At 51.5% G+C, this 18,999-nt stretch overlaps 1 protein-coding gene and 1 long non-coding RNA gene across 7 annotated transcripts in view; one reads left to right on the plus strand and one right to left on the minus strand.

Annotated features, from left to right (window-relative positions):
- The window catches only part of ANO10 (anoctamin 10), a 178,149-nt gene extending 169,058 nt beyond the window's left edge, over positions 1–9,091 (plus strand). Inside the window, exon 13 of the mRNA XM_064496660.1 lies at positions 8,675–9,091. Within this exon, the coding sequence (XP_064352730.1) occupies positions 8,675–8,743 (69 nt within the window). The 3' untranslated portion in view covers positions 8,744–9,091. The remainder of the gene's footprint in view (positions 1–8,674) is intronic.
- On the minus strand, positions 1,717–18,858 carry LOC105084597 (uncharacterized). Of its 6 annotated transcripts, none has more exons than XR_010384893.1 (6): positions 18,495–18,858; positions 14,486–14,672; positions 8,476–8,698; positions 7,963–8,128; positions 6,113–6,208; positions 1,717–5,440 (listed from the first exon to the last, which is right to left on the minus strand). It is a non-coding gene; the product is annotated as an uncharacterized LOC105084597 (long non-coding RNA). The 6 variants fall into 6 exon arrangements; XR_010384892.1 differs by having other exon boundaries at positions 8,470–8,698; XR_010384891.1 differs by having other exon boundaries at positions 7,963–8,698.
- Positions 18,859–18,999: the final 141 nt, after the last annotated feature.

Genomic DNA, 18,999 nt, shown 5'->3' on the forward strand with positions numbered 1-18,999 from the left:
TCTGCTCCCTCCACGGGCAGCCCAGCGGCCGTTCCTACCCGCCAGGGGTCGGGGTCCACCCCACGGCTGGAGGGTGTGTGTTACTCTCTCAGGCAGTGGAGGTAACATGGGGTTTTAAAAATCATAGTCCATATTGTAATTCTGGGCTTGGTTTTAGTCATAATATTGATTTTGAGATATTAGATGACATGAACGGAGAAGATAGATGTTTGCCTTTGTCAAAGAGCCATCCCCTGTGTAGGCAGGGAGAACCCAGCGCTGCCTGGGACGATCCCAAGGACGAGGGGACACTCCTGTGCTTTCTCTGCGTCCCAAAGTCATGCCTGCACTTTACAGGGTCCCCCCGGCCCCGCTCTTCGGTGATGGGGGAGGTGTTTCTGCAGGCGGGAGCCCCTCTGCAGGGGCAGGGCCCCCCCTTCTCGTGCCTGCACAGGGTGGGCGCCCAGAAAGGGGTGCAGACGCTGTGGGCACAGCCGCGCCCAGTCTCCTGCTTGTTGCAGTGACCTTCGGTGTCTTCTTAGATTAGACACTATTCCCCATTGAAATTTAAGAAAAATGTTTATTTTAAATCTAAAAACACTCTGGTTGAAGCCTTGGTGTGGGCAGTGGACTGTCTCCTACGTTTAGTTTGGTGGCCTCTTTGCCTCAGCCTTCTGTTTTCTAAACCCTGGGTCTGTTTTTCATGCCACAGGGAGATTGCATCCCCTCACTCTCCGCCACTTGGGACTCATTGGAGGAGCCTGATGGGGGGTGTTCCTTGGCGCAGCCCCTTGTCCCGGCGTCCATTATCCTTTGCGACCACACCCAGCCCCCCAGCCTGAACCGTGAGCCCTGGGGTGTCCCTAGCTATCAACTTAGGACCCACAATGAAGATGAGGGTTGACCAGACCATTGTCTTGGCCGTGGCTGGTCACAGACCTCTCTGGTCTCAGCTCCCAAGGGACCCTAGTGACCAGTGTGCTGCACATGGGGCTCCCTGGCCTCGGCAGACTCGGGCTGTGGGAGAAGAATGCTGCCCCCGTCCTTGGCTCCCAGGCAGGAAGGGAGGGAGATCTTGCAGGTGTGGTGCTCCCCTCCTCCCAGGCCACTGGCTGTGTTCAGATCAAGATGGGGCTAGTTCCTGAGTATGTGATGCTAGGAAAGGCTTGTCCAGGAAGTGCCTCCTGCAGACCAGATGCTGTTGGTCATCTGGATGATCTGAGCCACTGGGTTAATGTCCTGGCAGCATCACTGGGTGTGTCAGTATAACATCAGACTGTCTACCTCTCTCTTCTGATAAACAGCCCAGGACCGCATCTCAGTTTGCAGAATAACGTCGTATCTAAGAATCTAGTTACTGCAGTGAATGACGTCATTTAAAGTCAGTTTTTGAAAGAAACTTAGTCACTGGTCCTCTGATTTGGGGGCAGAGTATTCTTCTTGTCCACTCTTCGTATCTGGACTCAGCCACCTCTTAGGCAGCATCTGTTAGCAGTTTTCTTTCCTCGTCTAGAAAAGGAGACGTCGCTTCTCTTAACCTTTCTTGTTCCTGGACAATTTATGAACATTTCTACTCTGGCACTTCGCCGCCAGACTGAGGTTGGCTCATTCTTTGTTTCCCTCCCTTGGAGATGCTCTCGTAAGCAGTTTGTCCATCACTGGCCGCCTTTTGTGTGTTTTAGCTGTTCGAGCACTTGTGATTCTGCCAACTGACTGTCCCACCACATTTCCCACAGGTTCTTATGCACCTTAGAAGCCTTTTTTTTTTTTAGTGTATTTTTATTGAAGTAGTCAGTCTACAATGTGTCGATTTCTGGTGTACAGCATAATACTCAGTGATACATGAATATACATATTCATTTTCATATTTTTTTCACCATAAGTTACAATTAGATATTGAATATGGTTCCCTGTGATATACAGTATGAACCTGTTCATCTGTTTTATATATAGTAGTATCTGCAAATCTCAAACTCCCAATTTATCCCTTTCCACCCCCTTCCCTCCCTGGTAACCATAAGTTTGTTTTCTACGTCTGTGAGTCTGTTTCTGTTATGTAAATAAGTTTGTCTTTTTTTTAGATTCCACATAAAAGTGATATCATATAGTATTTTTCCTTCGCTTTCTGGCTTCACTCAGAATGACGTTCTCCAGGTCCGTCCATATTGCTGGAAATGGCATTATTTTATTACATTTTATGGTTGAGTAGTATTCCATTGTATAAATACAGCACAACTTCTTTATCCAGTCATCTGTCCATGGACATTTAGTTGTTTCCATGTCTTGGCTATTGTAAATAGTGCTGCTGCTATGAACATTGGGGTGCAGGTGTCTTTTTGAATTAAGGTTCCCTCTGGATATGTGCCCAGGAGTGGGACTGCTGGATCATACAGTAAGTCTATTTTTAGTCTTTGGAGGAATCTCCAGACTGTTTTCCACAGTGACTGCACCAAACTGCATTCCCACCAACAGTGCAGGAGGGTTCCCTTTTCTCCACAGCCTCTCCAGCATTTACCATTTGTGGACTGTGGAATGACGGCCATTCTGACTGGTGTGAGGTGATACCTCATTGTAGTTTTGGTTTGCATTTCTCTGATAATTTGCGATATTGAGCATTTTTAGAACCCTTTCTTTAAAGCACACTCTCACGGGTTTCTGGTTGGTTGGTTTTTTAATTAACTCTTAAACTTCCTTTCCAGAATTCCAAGCAACTTTTAAAATCTTGCTTATTTACATTTGTGCTTACAGGTCAGGATGGGGTTAACGTGGTGTGTTCTAAAGCCAGACTCCCTTGGTTTGGAGATTTAGCTAAAGCGGAAAAGCTGAGCGAGGTGGGCAGGACAAAATTTAAGCCTCACCAAGAATTTCCAAACACAAGCAAACCTTCACAGGTGACAATGTGACCCATCTGACTCTGAATCTCACAGCACAGGTGCACCCAGTGGGTAGCTGGGTGATGCTATAATCGCACAAAACCAGCCCAGAGTTGGCATGCACCACTGGTAAAGGGCCAGGCAGCTGCAAGTTAGTTAGCAGCCCAGGCTCTGGAGCCAGATGGCCTGGGCTCAAACCTCTATGAGCTGTGTGGCCTTGGGCAGGTTTCTCAACCCCTCTGAGCCTCAATTTCATCATTAAAATGTTGATAATGGTGTCTTTCATAGGGCGGTTACGAGGAGCAAATGGCTTAGTATATGCATAGTTTAGAACAGCACCTGGTATGTAATGTGTTGGTCACTGTTAATTAAGTTACATGCAGGTAACAAGACTATCACGGACATTAAAAATATGTCCACACAGCAGGAGGGGAAAGGAGGTTTCGACATACAAGCACAATTAGACATGCGGGAAACAGGGAGGCGGGGAGGCCGGCAGCCAAGGTTCCCAGGAAGTTGGCGCAGAGGAGCACGTATGACGCCCGGGGGCCCAGGGGCACTGCCCGTAGGAGCGTGTCCATCCCACGCTGAGGCGCTGGTGCCCGAGGAAGGGTCTGTGACGCTTAGCGCTTAGTGATTTCGTGTGGATTTGGGATGAACAGGAGAGATGGCATTTAGGCTGGAGAAGCTGTCACACCCGCTGGTGGAGGGTGAAAGGACAGAGGCAAGAGCAGCTCCAGTGAGGGCTTCTTGTTCGCAATAAAGTTTCCCAAATCCAGGGAGGTGGCTCGCTTGCTCTCTCCTCAGTTTCGCTTTGTCATTTTATTGTTAGTGTTCAGTGCCTTTCACCCACCTGTGGAACCTCATGCCCGTGGCACTGGCCGATACACACAGTGACTGTCTCGCCCCGACGCAGGTAATGCACGTGGCGGGGACGCAAGCCTCTGGCTTCTGCGGGCCCCGCACTCGCCATTGGAAGTAATTTGCATTCTCAAGATACCTGTGAGGTCTTCTTTTGAAATACCTTTAACTTTTGCTTTTGGACATTTTGCTCAGAAACTCAAATGTGCAAAGAACGCAGGGCTCAAAAGATGATTTTTTAAGTTTTTTTAAATTTTATTAAACTACAGTTGATTCATAAGATTGTGTTCATTTCAGGTGTACAGCTTCAGATTCTTTTCCATTATAGGTTATTACAAGATAGTATTTCCCTATGCTATCCAGTAGATCCTTCTTGTTTATTTTATATATTAGTGGTGTGTATCTATTAATCCCATAGTCCTAATTTATCCCCCCCTTCCCCTTTGGTAATCTTGTTTGTTTTCTATGTCTGAGAGTCTGTTTCTGTTTTGTAAATAAGATGATCTGTATTATTTTTTTTAGATTCCACATATAAGTGACATCATATGGTATTTTTCTTTCTCTTTCTGGCTTATTTTGTATAGTGATCTCTAGGTCCATCCATGTTGCTGCAAATGGCATTATTTCATTCTTTTTATGGCTGAATAATATTCCATTGTGTATATTTGTGTGTATACACACACACACACATCTTTATCCAGTCATCTGTGGATTAGATTGTTCCCAGGTCTTGGCTATTGTATATAGTGCTGCTATGAATGTTGGGGTGCATGTATCTTTTCAAATTAGGGTTCCCTCTGGATATATGCCCAGGAGTGAGATTGCTGGATCACAAGTTAAGTCTATTTTTAGTTTTTTGAGGAATCATCATGCTGTCCTCCATAGTGGCTGCACCAAACTACATTCCCACCAACAGTGCAGGAGGGCTCCCTTTTCTGCACACTCTCGCCAGCCTTTATTATTTGTAGACTTTTTGATGATGGCCATTCTGACTGGTGTGAGGTGATACCCCGTTGTGGTTTTGACTTGCATTCCTCTGCTAATTAATGTTGTGGAGCATCTTTTCACGTGCCTGTTGGCTATCTGTATGTCTCCTTTGGAGAAATGTCTATTTAGGTCTTCTGCCCACCTTTTGATAGGGTTATTTGTTCTTTGGATATTGAGTTGTATGAGCTGTCCATATTTTGGAAATTAAGCCCCTGTCAGTCACATCGTTTGTAATTATTTTCCCCCAGTTCATAGGTCGTCTTTCCGTTTTGTTTATGGTTTCCTTTGTTGTGCAAAAAGCTTATAAATTTAGGTCCCATTTGTTTCTTTTTGCCTTTATTTCTATTGCCTTGGGAGACTGAACTACAGACATATTACTGTGATTTATGTCAGAGAACACTGTGCATGTGTTCTCTTCTAGGAGTTTTATGGTGTCATAAGTTTTTAAGCCACTTGGAGTCTCTCTGTCCCCCCGTCTCAGAGCGGCTGCTGGGCTCTCCTCCCAGCCCCTGATGCCCCCTCTCTGTCCAGGCTGGTCTCCCTGCTGGTGAAGGGGCTCCCTCCAGGGCACAGGTGCCACCCCCCCTTTTCCTTTAGTCCTACCCGGTTACATGGGGGTCTTGCAGCTTTAGTTGTGTATCTTCTGTGAGACTTGTTCCAGCTGTCGTTGTATTTTTGATGTGTTTGTGGTGGGGGGGACGAGCTCCACATCCTTCTGTCCCCACCATCTTAGTCTCCTCCTGCCAAAAGATGACGTAAGAAGTAGACATTAATTTTTTTCTTTTTTTAAGTTGAACCGACGTTTACCTTCCCCAGGGTCAGCTCGCACAGTTAATGAGCTTGCGGACACCAAATCTCACTGGCTGGGTGAGCCGGGTCTGGACCTTGTTAGAGGAGTCCTGGATTCCCGCTGGGACCAAGCGGACAATTTGGCGGCCGTCCTGGGCCCCTGAGTTTCCTCCATCAGCACGGAGGCGGGTGGGGAAGGAGGGCTGGGTGACTGCAGTGCTCTGTCATCAAGGAGTGTGCACCTGAGGCTAGTGGGCCTCGGGGAGCAGGTGCCCCATTGCTGAACTGAAATGGCCCGAGATCCCAGCCCCTGAGCTCTGCCCTTAGAGAGCCTGGAGGCCTCCAGTAAACAGGGAGAGATGAATCTTTCAGGCTCAGGCTCTTTCTGTCCTCAGCCAAGAGCTGCCCAGATAGAGTCCTTCTGTAGGTGGTGGTTGCTTTGGGGGAAGGAGTAATGGAGTAGTTGCTGACAGGTTGAAAACTGGGCAATAATGTGAAGAGAAGGATCCCAAACCTGGTTGTGGGCCCTCCCTGCTACAAACCTGGGAGGGTGAAGTGCCGTCTGAGGACTGTGGGAAGCATGTCTGTACTTCTCCACAGGGAAAGGGGAGCCAGGTACGTACCCTTCACATTAGGCTGCAGGTTTGGTGAACACACTTAGTTATTAGGTTCCTATTACAGGCAGACCTCAGAGATACTGCAGGTTTGATTCCAGACCACTGCAATGAAGCAGATATTGCATCACATGAATTTTTGGTTTCCCAAGGCATATAAAAGACCATTGTCTATGAAGTGTGCAATGGCACTGTATCTAAAAAAACAAAAAAAAATAATGCTGTTGGAGAAATGGCGCCGATAGACTTGCTCAACAGCATTGCCGCAAACCTTCAGGGTCTCCTGTATAATCATTATTCATAATGATGCCAAAAATCAGTCTCTGCTTTTAAAAGAAGTTTGGAGCATGAGTGTTTTAACGAGTCATGAGTTGAGGGAAATTTCATTCTCTCTCCATTCTGATGCTTTATATGGGGAAGAAGTCAACACTATTACCCTGCTTATATTTTTATAAGGTTTCAAGAATCCCCAAAGAAGCCAGTTTTTGTTTTGTTTTTTTTAAGGAGATAATGTTGCTTCCCCCCCACCACCCCCTCCAACAAGAGTCGCTAAGGAAAAGCCAAAGCGCTGGGCTGCTGGTGGCGGTGGGGGGGGGGGATGCACGGACAGAACATGAATCTATTTCCTGATTTGACAAGTAACTGTAAGAAGTTAAAAGCTAAATACATTTAACTAAACTAGCACCATCATGATGATAAAATATCCCTAGTTTGTCACAGAATCTTTAGCCACATTTTCCTCCTCCACATGGTGAGGAAAAATCAAAGTGAGTTCTGATTCAGTGGGTTTTGAGCCAAAGGAGCCCTGTAGGCCCCCCATCTGTGTGTGTGGCTACGGAGGGGGAGGCCCTTGCCGGCAGGCCTCCCGGGAGAGGCCGCCATCTCATGGGCTCTCTTCCCTGAACAACTCAGCCCCCGGTGACCTGTCTCACTCTTCTCTCAGACCCAAGGTCGGGGGCTTGGCCCAGGCAGGGAGAGGTGGGAGTCTCTGAGATGTTCTCCGCCATCTTTCACAAATAAGCAAGCTGAAGTCGCGGGCTGTGAGGAGCCGACCCCTTCCAGGCCACAGTGTGGGCTCGGGCTGAGGGTGCCGGGGTGGATGGAGCCCAGCACCGCCGTCCCCACAGGGCCCAGGCTGCTTCTCTTTAGCTACTCTGCCTAGAGGGTGGGGTGGGGGTAAGCAACATTATCTCCATTTAAAAAAAAAAAGGCTTCTTTGGGGATTGTTAAATCAAAAGTGGGCTCATGAGAGGAAAGGAAACATTACTAATGGAAAAGGGAGTAGATGGAAAAAACTTCCGGGGAGACTCGGAGGGCCTGGCCGTTCCACGTCCCCAGGTTTCTGAACTCAGTCACAGTCTGCACCGGCCTTTCTGCCGTGGGTCACTCGGACAGGCATGACCCAGGCCCCCGACAGCTCTCATGCCCACTCCAAGCCGAGATGCTGGCTCCCTGCAGGCAGAGCCCACCCCACCCAGCACAAAGTCAGCCCCTGAACCCCGGACGGGCAAGGGCGAGGCAGGTCCCTCCCCAAGCTCGGCTTCCAGGAGTCCACCTCTAGCCGCCCTGGGGAAGACACAGCAGCCTCAGAAGATGAGGACTGTCTGGAGTAAAGGTGGGGGGTTCTCCCAAGATACTGCAGGTCTAAAGGAGCCTGAAAGAGGAGAGCGGGTTTAAGCAGGAGGCAGCGCCTTTGCATCTATGGTCCGTGTGCAGGCGCTCTGAATGCCACAGTGTTTGTGCTCAGAGTTGTGTTCTTCCCCTAAGTAAGTAGCTCTTATCAACAATTGTGTGTGCTTTAAGCCAAATTCCAAAGGAGTCATTCAGTGATTCAGTAATTAGGGCAAAGCTGTACTCACGTTTTCCAGCACCCATGGGATGGAGGTGGTGGGGCCCTTCTGGCGAGGCCCGGGACTGGAGCAGCAGGACTCCTGCCCACCAGGCCTTAATCTCAGGTGCCGGCTCCTTCCTTCTGTCACCTCCATCTGAGCCTTCGTAGGATGTCTGCAATGGTACTGGATGTGGCTATTGAGACAAAGGCCTGGTCAAAATGTCTGATGAACAGAGCATCTGCTCTGGGCCAGGGACTCCCGTACAGTAACCCCCATCACCACCCTGCAGAAAGTGCACCGTGGCATCCACTGTGCAGTTGTGACACTGAGGCTTAGAGTGGGCACATTTCCAAGGTCACTCTCTGCAGGAGCAGAGCAAGGACTGGGCCCCACCGTCAGTGCTTCAGACCCCCAGCTCTGTCCGCCCGTCCCTCACCCCTGGAGGTCCAGGGAGGAAGAGATGCCAGCCGCTTCTCATTTCAGTATCTTTAACATCCCCGTTGGTCTGGGCTCACCCAACACATTTCCACTCACGTTTACCGTTTCCCGTCTCCTCTGGGTCAGAAATGGGGACTCTGGACTCCCAGGGAGCCTCGGGCAGTGTCAGAGGTCACAGCTTCTTGGGGGCCAACGTGCACTTGGATGGAGCTAAGGGAACGTGCTGTCCCATGTCTCCCTCAGACGAGGTGCCACCACCCAGGCTTGCACGGCTCACCTGTGTCCTGTATTCTCTCGACAGCAGGTAAAGCTCGCAACCGAGAACCTGAAGGAGGAATGGAGGGAAGGTGAGAAAGAAAAGGCGCCCTGAGTGTAGGTGGACGGGGAACCTGGCCAGAAAGCTCTGCGGGGTCCTGGCCATCCCCAAGCGCCACTCCAGCTGCCTGACCTGCCTCTGGCACCACTGCTGCCACAGCCTCACCCATGGATGGACCACCAGCTCCCCATGTTCCCTGCACGGTGACTGCACACCCCGGGGGTGGGGGTGGGGTGGGTGGGCGTGTGCCCTCCCAGGAGCCCCCAGTGAGTGACGGGAGCAGTGTTTCCAGCACTCCACAACTTGAGATGCGTCTTTCCTGGTTCTGTTTTGCAATGTTACCAGACCCTTTGTCACAGAAGCAGCGGTAGCCGAGCTATTAAAGGCCACGTGCACCTCTGACTCCTCCTGTCTGTGGGCCGAGCCAGGCCCTCTGCTCTGAACCGGCCGTGAAGGGCACTGAGGGCCAGGTGGCTTCCAAAGCTTGCAGCGAAGCCCCAACAGTTCTCTGGAGGTTCTGCTGCCGCGGGATCTGACCCTAGGGTGCCCGGCAGGGCCCACCCCTGCGGGGGAGGCCAGCCTTTCTCCTGGTGCTTCCCCTCCCTGGCTGAGCACAACAGCCCCGGCCCACTGGGTACAGCCCTCTGGGCGTGTGGCTCTACCCCAGAAGGCAGGGCTTCCTTTTCCTGTCAGCTGTTCAAAGTGCCTCAGGAAACAGCCAGCCCCTGCCCCCCCCCCATGCCGCGGCCCGCCTGGGGAGCCCGGCAGGGGCTGAGGTGCCCTGATCCTGCCCTACACGTCAAGGGAGGGGGCGGCCGCAGCAGGACCGCTCCAGCGGGTGTATTTTAAGAAGCCTCGACTCTCCCGTCTGCCACACGGGGTGGTTCAGTGGGTCCTGCCAGACCACCGTCTTTGCCAGTGTGGACATCTGTGCCCTCTGCCCCCCTCTCCTCCGTGGCACCAGCGCTCAGTGGCTGTGCGATGCCTAATACTTTCTAGAACATGCTCATGTTTTAGAACACCAGGGAATGGTAGCCCCCTTTCTAGTCCTCAACCCTGAGCCCCCAAGAGCTTCCTCGCCACCCCAGCCTGGAGCCTCCATTTGCTGGAAATGAGAACGTTCAGTTGGGGTCCTTGGACCCGGCTCTTTGATGCCCCCCGGAGTCAGCTCTGGGGACCAGTCACATGAATAGTTAGGTGAGGCAGTGGTTCCGATGTGAACCCCCATCAGCTCCTCTCCCCACTCGCGGGCTCACAGCCTCCTCTGAGCCAGCAGCCTCTCCAGGCTGGCCCTCCTCGCCTTGCGACAGTCCAGGCCTTGGGTTCCCTGCACCCAGGACTGTCTCTCCCAGAAGCCTCCCCCTGCCCTTCCTCGGTCTGACCCCACAGAACCACAGCACTTAGCCAGGACTAAGCCAGTCATGCAGAGGGAACTTGGGACCCCTGAGGTTGGCCTGGACCAGCAGGACTCACCTCCAGTGGGGTTGGTCCCTGGGTCACAGGCAGGAGGAAGACAGACATGGGAACCAGTCAGGTGGCATCAGGAGAGAGGCTGGCGGGAAGAGAAGGCTGCGTTGACCCACTTGGCCCGCAGAGCTGCTCTTTGTGTCCCAGTGCTTGAAGTTGGTGGCATCCGGCTCATTGCTGGTGCCCAGGGTCAGGGCTGGAAGGAACCAAGGTGTCCTTCATGGCTTCACATTTTGTAGTCCCTTGTCACCTTAACTGAACTGAGGGAGCCATGCAGGATGACACTGACCCACTGCACGGCACACACACTGGCCTCACGTGCTTGAAGAGGGTGGCCCCTCAGCCCATGTGGCCACTGTCATCTCCTGGCACCACTCCCCTCCACCTGCTCCCTGCACTGCATCGGCCCGGACTCGGTCCCTGTCCTCCTCTTCTGGCCTCACCTCAGCCTCAGATCCAACCCACTCCACTGCCCTGCTGGGCTGGGGTCCTTGTGGCACCCCCCCACCCCCTCTGTACTGCCTCCAGCCCCTGTGGTCACCCACAGGAGGTCCCTGGGCTGCTCCCCCAGTTCTCCGGGACACCCCAAGGACTCCAGCTGGGGGAGAGCCCTCCTCTCATTCCTAACCAGCCTTCCCAAACCCCAGCGTTGACAAGAGCTGGAGGCACCCACCAACCTTGAACAGATAAGGACTCCAGAGGCAAGAGCCCAAGCCTGGGTAAGAAAAGGAGCAAAGACAAACAGCACCAGGAGGAGACAGAGGCGGCACCATCTTGGACCAGGCAGGGGGCAGCCGGACAGGAATCCAGAGCCTCCTGTGCACACAGCCCCCTCGGCTCTCAGAGGGCATGTGAGGCCCTGCCCACACTGGTGAACCTGGGTCTTTGGACCCAAGCGCGACAGCTCTCGAGGATGGTGGGAGCTGCATGAGCATGTCCGGGAGAAGAGCCTCGGCCACCCAGGGAGAGCTGGAGACAGGGAGGCGATGTTGCCAATTCCTGCGCAAGCTGGCCCTGCTGGAAGGGTCCCAGAGGGGCGTGTGCAGTCACGCAGGTGGCCCTTGCTAGGGGGGACCCTCTCGGGGGCAGGGTGGCTCCTCCAGCTGCACACCTGAGGCTGCAGGCAGGGCCAGGCCACAGCCCGGCTCCTTGCCTGTCACCCTTCCTTCAACTCCCCTCTCTCCAGCCATGAGATAACAAACTGGCACCAAGCTCCCAGATCACCAGCGGGCCCTGGCCCACTCTACTTCTCAGCCCGATTCTCCTCTCACCAGCATTACATTTCACTCTGTTCCCCCTGACATTCACTGGGCCCCCTGGGGCCAGGCTGGGCCCGCAGATCCCCCACCCAGACGCCCCCTTGCTGTCTATGGTCAGGCCTGGGTCTCTGCTGGCAGATCCTGCCACTGGGGCTGTGGCCTCAGGCAGGGGTGGGAACAGGCAGTGAACGTTGTCTCCCTCCTGGTGGCCACACTGACTTATCCCCTGCAGTGGCTCCAAAGCTCAGACTTGATAACAGATCTTTCTTACAGGCTTTTGGGAGGGAACTAGAAACAAATGGCCAGGAATACCCAGCCCTACAATGAAGGGGGCGGCGAGGAGCCCACTGCCCTCCTTAATATGCCCTCTGAGCCTCAGTTTCCTCATGTTGTCCCTATTTCACAGATGAGAAAACTGAGGCACGGGGGCTTAAGTGACTTCCCCAAGTTCTCACAGCAGTGTGGCCCACGTCTGCCAGGGTGGAGCTCACCGCCAGCACCACTGCGGCCCCAGCTCTCTCGTCAGCCCTGAGCCCTGAGCTCCCGCTCTCCTTCCAGCAGGAAACTGGCACTGAGAAGGAGGAAGGCCACCCGAGGCCACAGAACCAGAGCCCTGGGGTCCAGACTTTTCCTAACCCAGCTTGACCCAAGGCCCCGCAAGGACAGCTCCTGGCACCAGGCAGACAGCCGGTAACAGGCCTGGCGCGTTTCTTGCTGGTCAGCCAAGTCAGAGGACTTCCCTCGGCGCCGCCATGCCCCGCCCTAGGGGGGCCTGAAGAAAAAGGACCTGATAGAAGCTGGAGCGTCCAGCACCTCCCGGGGCCACCAGGGCCTGCAGCAGAGACAAATGCGGGCCCACTGCCAGGGCGCCTGTGTCCTCAGGAGTCTCCTTCAGGCTGGGACGACCCTGGCATCACCACCACGTGGGGCTGCAGCTTCTCCAGAGGGGAGAAGGTGCTTCCCCTGGTCAAGAGGCCCACTTGCGGTCTCCTCATCTCTGCAAAAGCAGGGACCTGGGAAGGGTGTGGGACACTGCTCACCCCAACTTTCTAAGAGTCAAAATTAGGTCTTTTGAGGTAGCTGGGGCCCCAGGCCTGCATCAGGGTGAGGCCTGTTGCTACAGGGCCTCAGAGTGTGGCCACAGATGCCCCGGAAAGAATCACCTGGACCTCATTCAATGCAGACGCACGGGCGCCACCACCCGGGTCTGAGGAACAGGGTTTTGGCAGTTTGGTCTGAGACTGCATCTTTGAGGATGCCTGCAGTGGACGCTGTCACGCTGGAGTTTGAGAACGGCGGGGATACAGGGCTTGCTGCTTTCTCTCGGGAAGGAGCTGATGCTAAAGGCCCTGCAGAGCCAGCCTCCTCCCCCCTCACCCTCCAGCTGCCTTGTCACCAAGGTCTGGCAGGGACTTGGAGCAACAAGGACCACCCCCACGCAGCCGACAAGCACCCCTGGGCCTGAAGAGGATCCGGGGCAGAGCAGCAACAGGGTGCAGGACCAAAGAGTCTTTCCAGTTCCCTCAATGCCTGGCACTGGATGACTGCATGTCCCCCGATCGGAGACGCTGGGCTTCCTGCTGTCATTAGGGATCAGCTGAAGTAAAAGAGGAATAATGGCATTTTCCCTTGAGCCCATGGCACAGATCACACTGATGACACGTGGCCACCTCTCTGGACCTTTCACAGTGCTGGTGAGCTTCCTCTCGGGACGGGGAAGTCACCGCGGTGTCAGGCTCACATGGCTCCTCCCACTACCCGCTGTGGTCTCCCGTTCGCACCCGAGAGCACCTCGGCCCAGGCAGGAGGATGCAGACAGCGCGGAGCCGGGTAAGTCCAGGTCTGCTGACCCCCGGGGGGGAGACAAACACCCCCACCCCTGCATGCGTGCAGCAGACACAGGCCTGCACAACCAGCCCGAGGCATGAAGAGCTTACAGCCCATCATTCGCTCAGTACCAGGAAAAGCGTCAAAGTGCTGGACAGTGAACCAGAGGGCAACTCAGCAGTGCAGATGCAGATACACACCGCCCTTTACATAGCTGTCTGGCTAGAAAACCAGAAAGCAAGTATGTCCCCACCCTAAGGGAGGCCGAAGAGCCGCTTACAGTGATCTCTGCCCCTCCAATCCCAGAACACAAGGCCTAATACCAGCACCACAGGGCTTGTCCTTCGCAGACGGAGTCAGCTAAATAAACGGGGAGACCAAGCGCAGTACTGACTGCCTTCCAGGACCTGCCCAACTGCCCGCCGACCAGGGCGCCCTGCCCATGCCCTGGATGAGCCCTGGCATTTGGGCGACAACTGAAGGAAGGATACAGGGTGCGATCTGCATTAATGACCCGAAATGACCCAACAATGTACCAACTCCCGCCTAAGCCGTGTGTCCACTGACCCAGGTTTTTGCTGTGCTTCCTACAGGACACTGAGGTACTGATTCCTAACAGACCACAGGCAGCCTGGGGCTGACAGACGCTTCCTCAATCCCAGTTGGCTCCCGAACAACGGGTCCCAGGGAGCAGCCCTCCAGCCCAGGGGAGCGCCAGCACGCTGGAACTCCTTGGGACGTGTTGCGACACCAGGTCTCAGCCCCTGACTCCAAATGCCTTCTCATCACGAGCTGTAATGAGCACCCTGACCTGGTCTCATCTACATGTCCGCACCCCTCAGGACCAGAGTTGTCGCGGAATTCGGAACTTCTCGGTACTAGAAAGTCAATGAGATGCACAGACACTGGTTATGTAGGGGCCACAGTGCGGTTCAGTGGACCTCATAGCCTGATGCTGTAATACCGCTTTGCCCAGCCCTCTGGAAGGCTGGAAGGTCAAGCGTCAGCCACTGTCCCACCTCTCCCCATCCAGGTGGGCAACCTGAGGAGGGGGCTCGGGTCAGATCAGCAGTGCGCCCTGCACCTTTCTGAGCCTCATACCCCCACAGGGAAGCAGGGCCACGCGCCCGCCTGCCCGCGCCTTCCTTGGGGTGGCGCTATCTGTGATGCCCCCCCCCCCTCTCCCGACGCCTCTCAGAGAGCTTCCTCCTCTTGTTCTCGCCCTTGGAGCTCATCCACTCACCTGCTGCTCTCCCGCTCTGTGGCCTCCACTCCTCGCCCCTACACTGGAGGTGGCCCGGGCTTCTGTCTCTGGCCTTGGCTGCTCTCGGCCTCTGCTCTCGCTGAAGCGCCCATCCTCACGGCCAAGCTCACTCCTCCAGACCTGCGGAAGAAGCTCTACAGAGGGACCCCTCGGCCAGGTGCACAACCTGCGGGCCCAGTGCAAAATGAAAATAGAGTGCCTTTGTTCAAAACTTACCAGGAATTTCAAGACAACCAACTAAGAGCAGAGCAATAAGCCAAGAGAGGGCCCTTCTGGGCAGGGGCCCTGGGGGACGACAGACCGGAAGCAGTGCGACAGCGAATCTATCTCGTTCCCATCCGAAAGCTGATGTTCCGCCCGGCAATGCTCTTTCCAGCACTCCCCCCCAGCCCTCCAGTTTTCCAAGCCAGAAATGCTGAGTCCCTGTGAAGGGATGGAGGAGTCAGGAAGAACAGTGGCTTCTTCCCTCTCAGCGAAGTCCACACCTCTTCCCTGTGGCTCACACGGGACTGATGACCCGAATCCTGCCCAACCCCTCAGCTCTCTGTCCTCTGCACTCTTCCTCCCTCCCCGACTCACCTTCTTGGGACCCTCCTGACCCTCACAGCAGTGCCCTGTGAGATGTCACCATCCAACTGCTACCTGGTGCTAATTTAAATCCCTGTTTCTTCCCCAAGGACATCATGAACTCACAAGAACCAAAACTCGGATTTTTATCTCTTCCTGACTTCTCAACCTGTAATGCCTTGCTGGGAGTGAGGTGTTCGGGAGTCAGGGGTCCTCAAAAATACAAATGACTCCTCAGCAGTCACAAGGTGCTTGGGTCCCATTAGCTCAAGAAAGACTAGATCCCATTTCCTCTTCGCATCTGCCCCTCACCAGACCCAGAAGTCTGAGGAACCCAGTCCCTGCTGGACTTCAGGGCACAAGGGTAGCCCCAAGTCAGGCGCATCCCGCTGCACAGGGGGCGAGCAAGCCCTGGGAACCTGCAGTCTTTGACTGAATGCTGGTCAGTACACGTGTGTAAGACTACGTGGGGCTGGAGAAAGAACCCCACAAAGCAGGAGGCTGAGCAGCGCTTAGAATTTACACAGATCCCGGCAGATGCTGCGTGCTTCCGCCAGCCAGAGTGGAAAGACTTCAGCATTGTGCTGAGAACTCTACCAAAGTGGTGCATCGGATTAGCCCTAAAGACTGCTCTGGGTCTGTCGTCTAAAAGCAAGACCCAAAAGGATCCAGCGGATTCCAAGTAACTGTGTGCCAAAACAAAACCCAGCACTTTTTACATGAAGGTAAAATCCAGCACTCAACAGTGTGAAATTCAACTGCAACAAAAAAACTGTCAACCTAGAATTCTATACCCAATAAAAATAACCTTCACAAATGAAGTAAAAACACATTTTCACACAAGCAAAAGATGCCAGAATATACTGTCAGCAGACCTGCACTGTAAGAAATTTTAAAGTTCTATAGGCAGAAAATACCAAAATGTGGATTTATATAAGAGAATGAAGAGTGATGGAAATGATAAAGATGTCAGTAAAATAAGACTTTTCCCATTTGATCTCTTAAAAAGAAGACTATTTAAAGCAAAAATATGTATGCATACATAAAAATAAAAATGACAGCAGTACAAAGAAGAGGAGGAGGAAAACTGAAGTACAGAGATGTAAGGTTCCATCCTACATGAAGGAGTACTGTTTTAAGGTAGACTGTGATTTTATACATACATATATATGTAAAATACATGTATGATTATATTTTATATATATGTGTGTGTATGTATCCCTACAGTAGCCTTACTAAAGAAATAAAAGAGGCACACAGCCTTAAAAAGCCAGTGAAAAGTGGTCAGTTAAACCAAAAGAAGGTAGTAAAAGAAACAAAGAACAGATGAGACAAACAGAAAACAATTTAGAAGATGGCAGCTTTGAACTCAACCATGTTGATAAGTACACTAAATGTAACTGGTCTGAACACTCCAAATAAAAAGCAAAGATTGGATTAAAAAAAAACAAGACCCAACTATATGCTATCTACAAAAAGACCCTCCCAAAAACCTCTAAATATAAAGATACACTTAGGTTAAAAGTAAAAAGATGGGAAAAGATACACTCCCACAAGTCAAAAACAGCCAGAATGGCTGTATGAGTACCACACAAAATGGACTTCAGGACAAAGAATAATTTACCAGGGATAAGCAGGAACAATTCATAATGGTGAAAGGGATCAATTCATCAAGACTTAACAATCTTCAGTCTAACAACAGAGCTTCAAATTTCATAGAGAAATAGGCAAAATCCACAGCCATAGTTAGATTTCAACACTCCTCTCTCAGTAATTTATATACTGAGACAGAAAATCAGTAAGCATATGAAAGACTTGAAATAACACCATCAACCAGCTTGAATTAATCGATGTGTACAGAACACACAGAACACTTTATCAGCAACAGCGCTTCTCAAGCACTCACAAAAACATTCACCAAGACAGGCCATTAGCCGAACCACAGAGCAAAGATTTAAATTACACAAGGCATGATTTCCGACCAAGTTTTAAGATTTAAATTACACAAAGCATGATTTCTGACCAAAACAGAATTCAACTAGAAATTAGTAACAAAAACTTATGTGGAAAATTCTCAAACATCTGGAAATTCAATACCTTTCAAAATATGACATGATTTCGCTCTTAGAATGATCACTCACAAAGTTGAATGGAGAAAGGAGAGACGAGGACAAAACTGGTGAAACCCTTTAAGAGGCATTTTTACAGCTGCCCAGATTGAGGAAGTGTTGAGTGTTGGCAGTGGAGGCAACGAGCTGTCAACTCTCGAACGGTGAATAAGATTCGCCGATGGATGGGATGTTGGGACCAAAGAGTCAAGGCTGACACCAAGATTTTTTACTTCTGCAAAATGAATGAAGGTTTAGAGTTGTCATTTATGAGATGGGGAGCATCAGGAAGGGTAAGATTCGAGGGTGATTAGGAGTTTGGGGCTTAGAAGGATTGAGGTGCTTATTAGACACATCCAAGTAGAGAAATCAAATAGTCGGAATCTGGTGTTCCTGCGAGAGATGTGGGCTAAATGTATTCTGGGTTTCTATTAGGACACGGATGTTAAGATTGAATGGGATCATCAAGAGGTTGTGTACAGGCTGAGAAGGAATCCTGAATTGAACCCTGGGGTATCCCAAATTCAGCGGCTGGGAGAATGTGGGGCTAGTGGAATGGAGAGCAGCAAGGTGGAAGTGGGGACCTGACCAGTGCAAAGTTGGCAAGGGAGAGTGATCAACTCAGCAAATGCTAACGTGGGATTGGAACTGACCACTGGATTAGTGTTTGCCCGGCTGAGAATGGGGTAGGAGTTCAGGAGAAAGGGGGAATGTGCTAATGGGTACAAGATTTCTTTTGGGGTTTATGGTAATGGCTGCACAACTCTGAGAATATACTAAAACACACTGAACTGTACAATTTAAATCGGTGAATTACATGGAATGTGGATTATATCTCAAAGCTGTTTCTAAAAATTGACCTCTGGATTTAGCACATGATCGCTGCTCGCCTTGAGCAGAGCAGTTTTGGTGGGGTGACAGCAGCAGAGCCTGACTGGAAGGGTTCAGAGAGAGTGGAGAAGAGAAAAATGTGGCAACAACTAGGGAGAGAATAACAAAAACATTTAAGACAGGAGGAATAAATCATTTGTTTTGTTTGCTGTTAGGAATGATCTAGTAGAGGAGCAAAGATTGACGGTGCAAGAGAAAGAGAATGGTAAAGGCCTCAGGTCGGTCTCACTCACACCTCTCAGGTCTTCAGGTGCAAGTGAAGGGACTGACCCGGAACCACACCACCAAACGGAAGAGCAGGGCGTGTGAATACACACGAGGGTAAGAAGGTAGAAGTTTGTCAGGGAGCAGTGACCAGTGAGTGAGGAAAGTAGGTGAACTGGGGAAGTAAAGTTTAATTAATAGGCAGTCCTGGGACCCACCTGAGATTTGCGGTCACGAGTTTAAAGCGAGAACAGTCACGACTGCATTTTTCAGTCACATCTGGCGGTGCAGGTGCACACACAGCATGTGGAACGTTGGTGTAACCCAGGCCAGGACTATGCAAAGCTGCATGCATAGGAAGAGACAGAACATGGGGACACAGTTTATATTGCTGAACACCAATATGCCACTTTATTATTTGGATTTTTTTTTCCCATTTGTCACATACCTGTCAATGTTTACACAGGAAATTCAGCCAGCAGTGGAAGCAGCCGACCAAATCAGCTAATTCTGTACCCTCTTAACACACATCAGTTCTTACTTGGAAGGGATATCTTGAATCTGATTCAGTCTCACGGCTATTCTTAAAATTGGTGTCAAGATTGTCACAACTTTAAATACAGATAGAACTGCCAGAAGTACATAATTATATATATATACACACACACACACATACATATGTGTGCATATATATACACAGACACACACACACACAGAAAAATA

Source organism: Camelus dromedarius, chromosome 17 (genome assembly GCF_036321535.1).
Source record: "Camelus dromedarius isolate mCamDro1 chromosome 17, mCamDro1.pat, whole genome shotgun sequence".
In the NCBI taxonomy this organism is placed as follows: Eukaryota; Metazoa; Chordata; class Mammalia; order Artiodactyla; family Camelidae; genus Camelus; species Camelus dromedarius.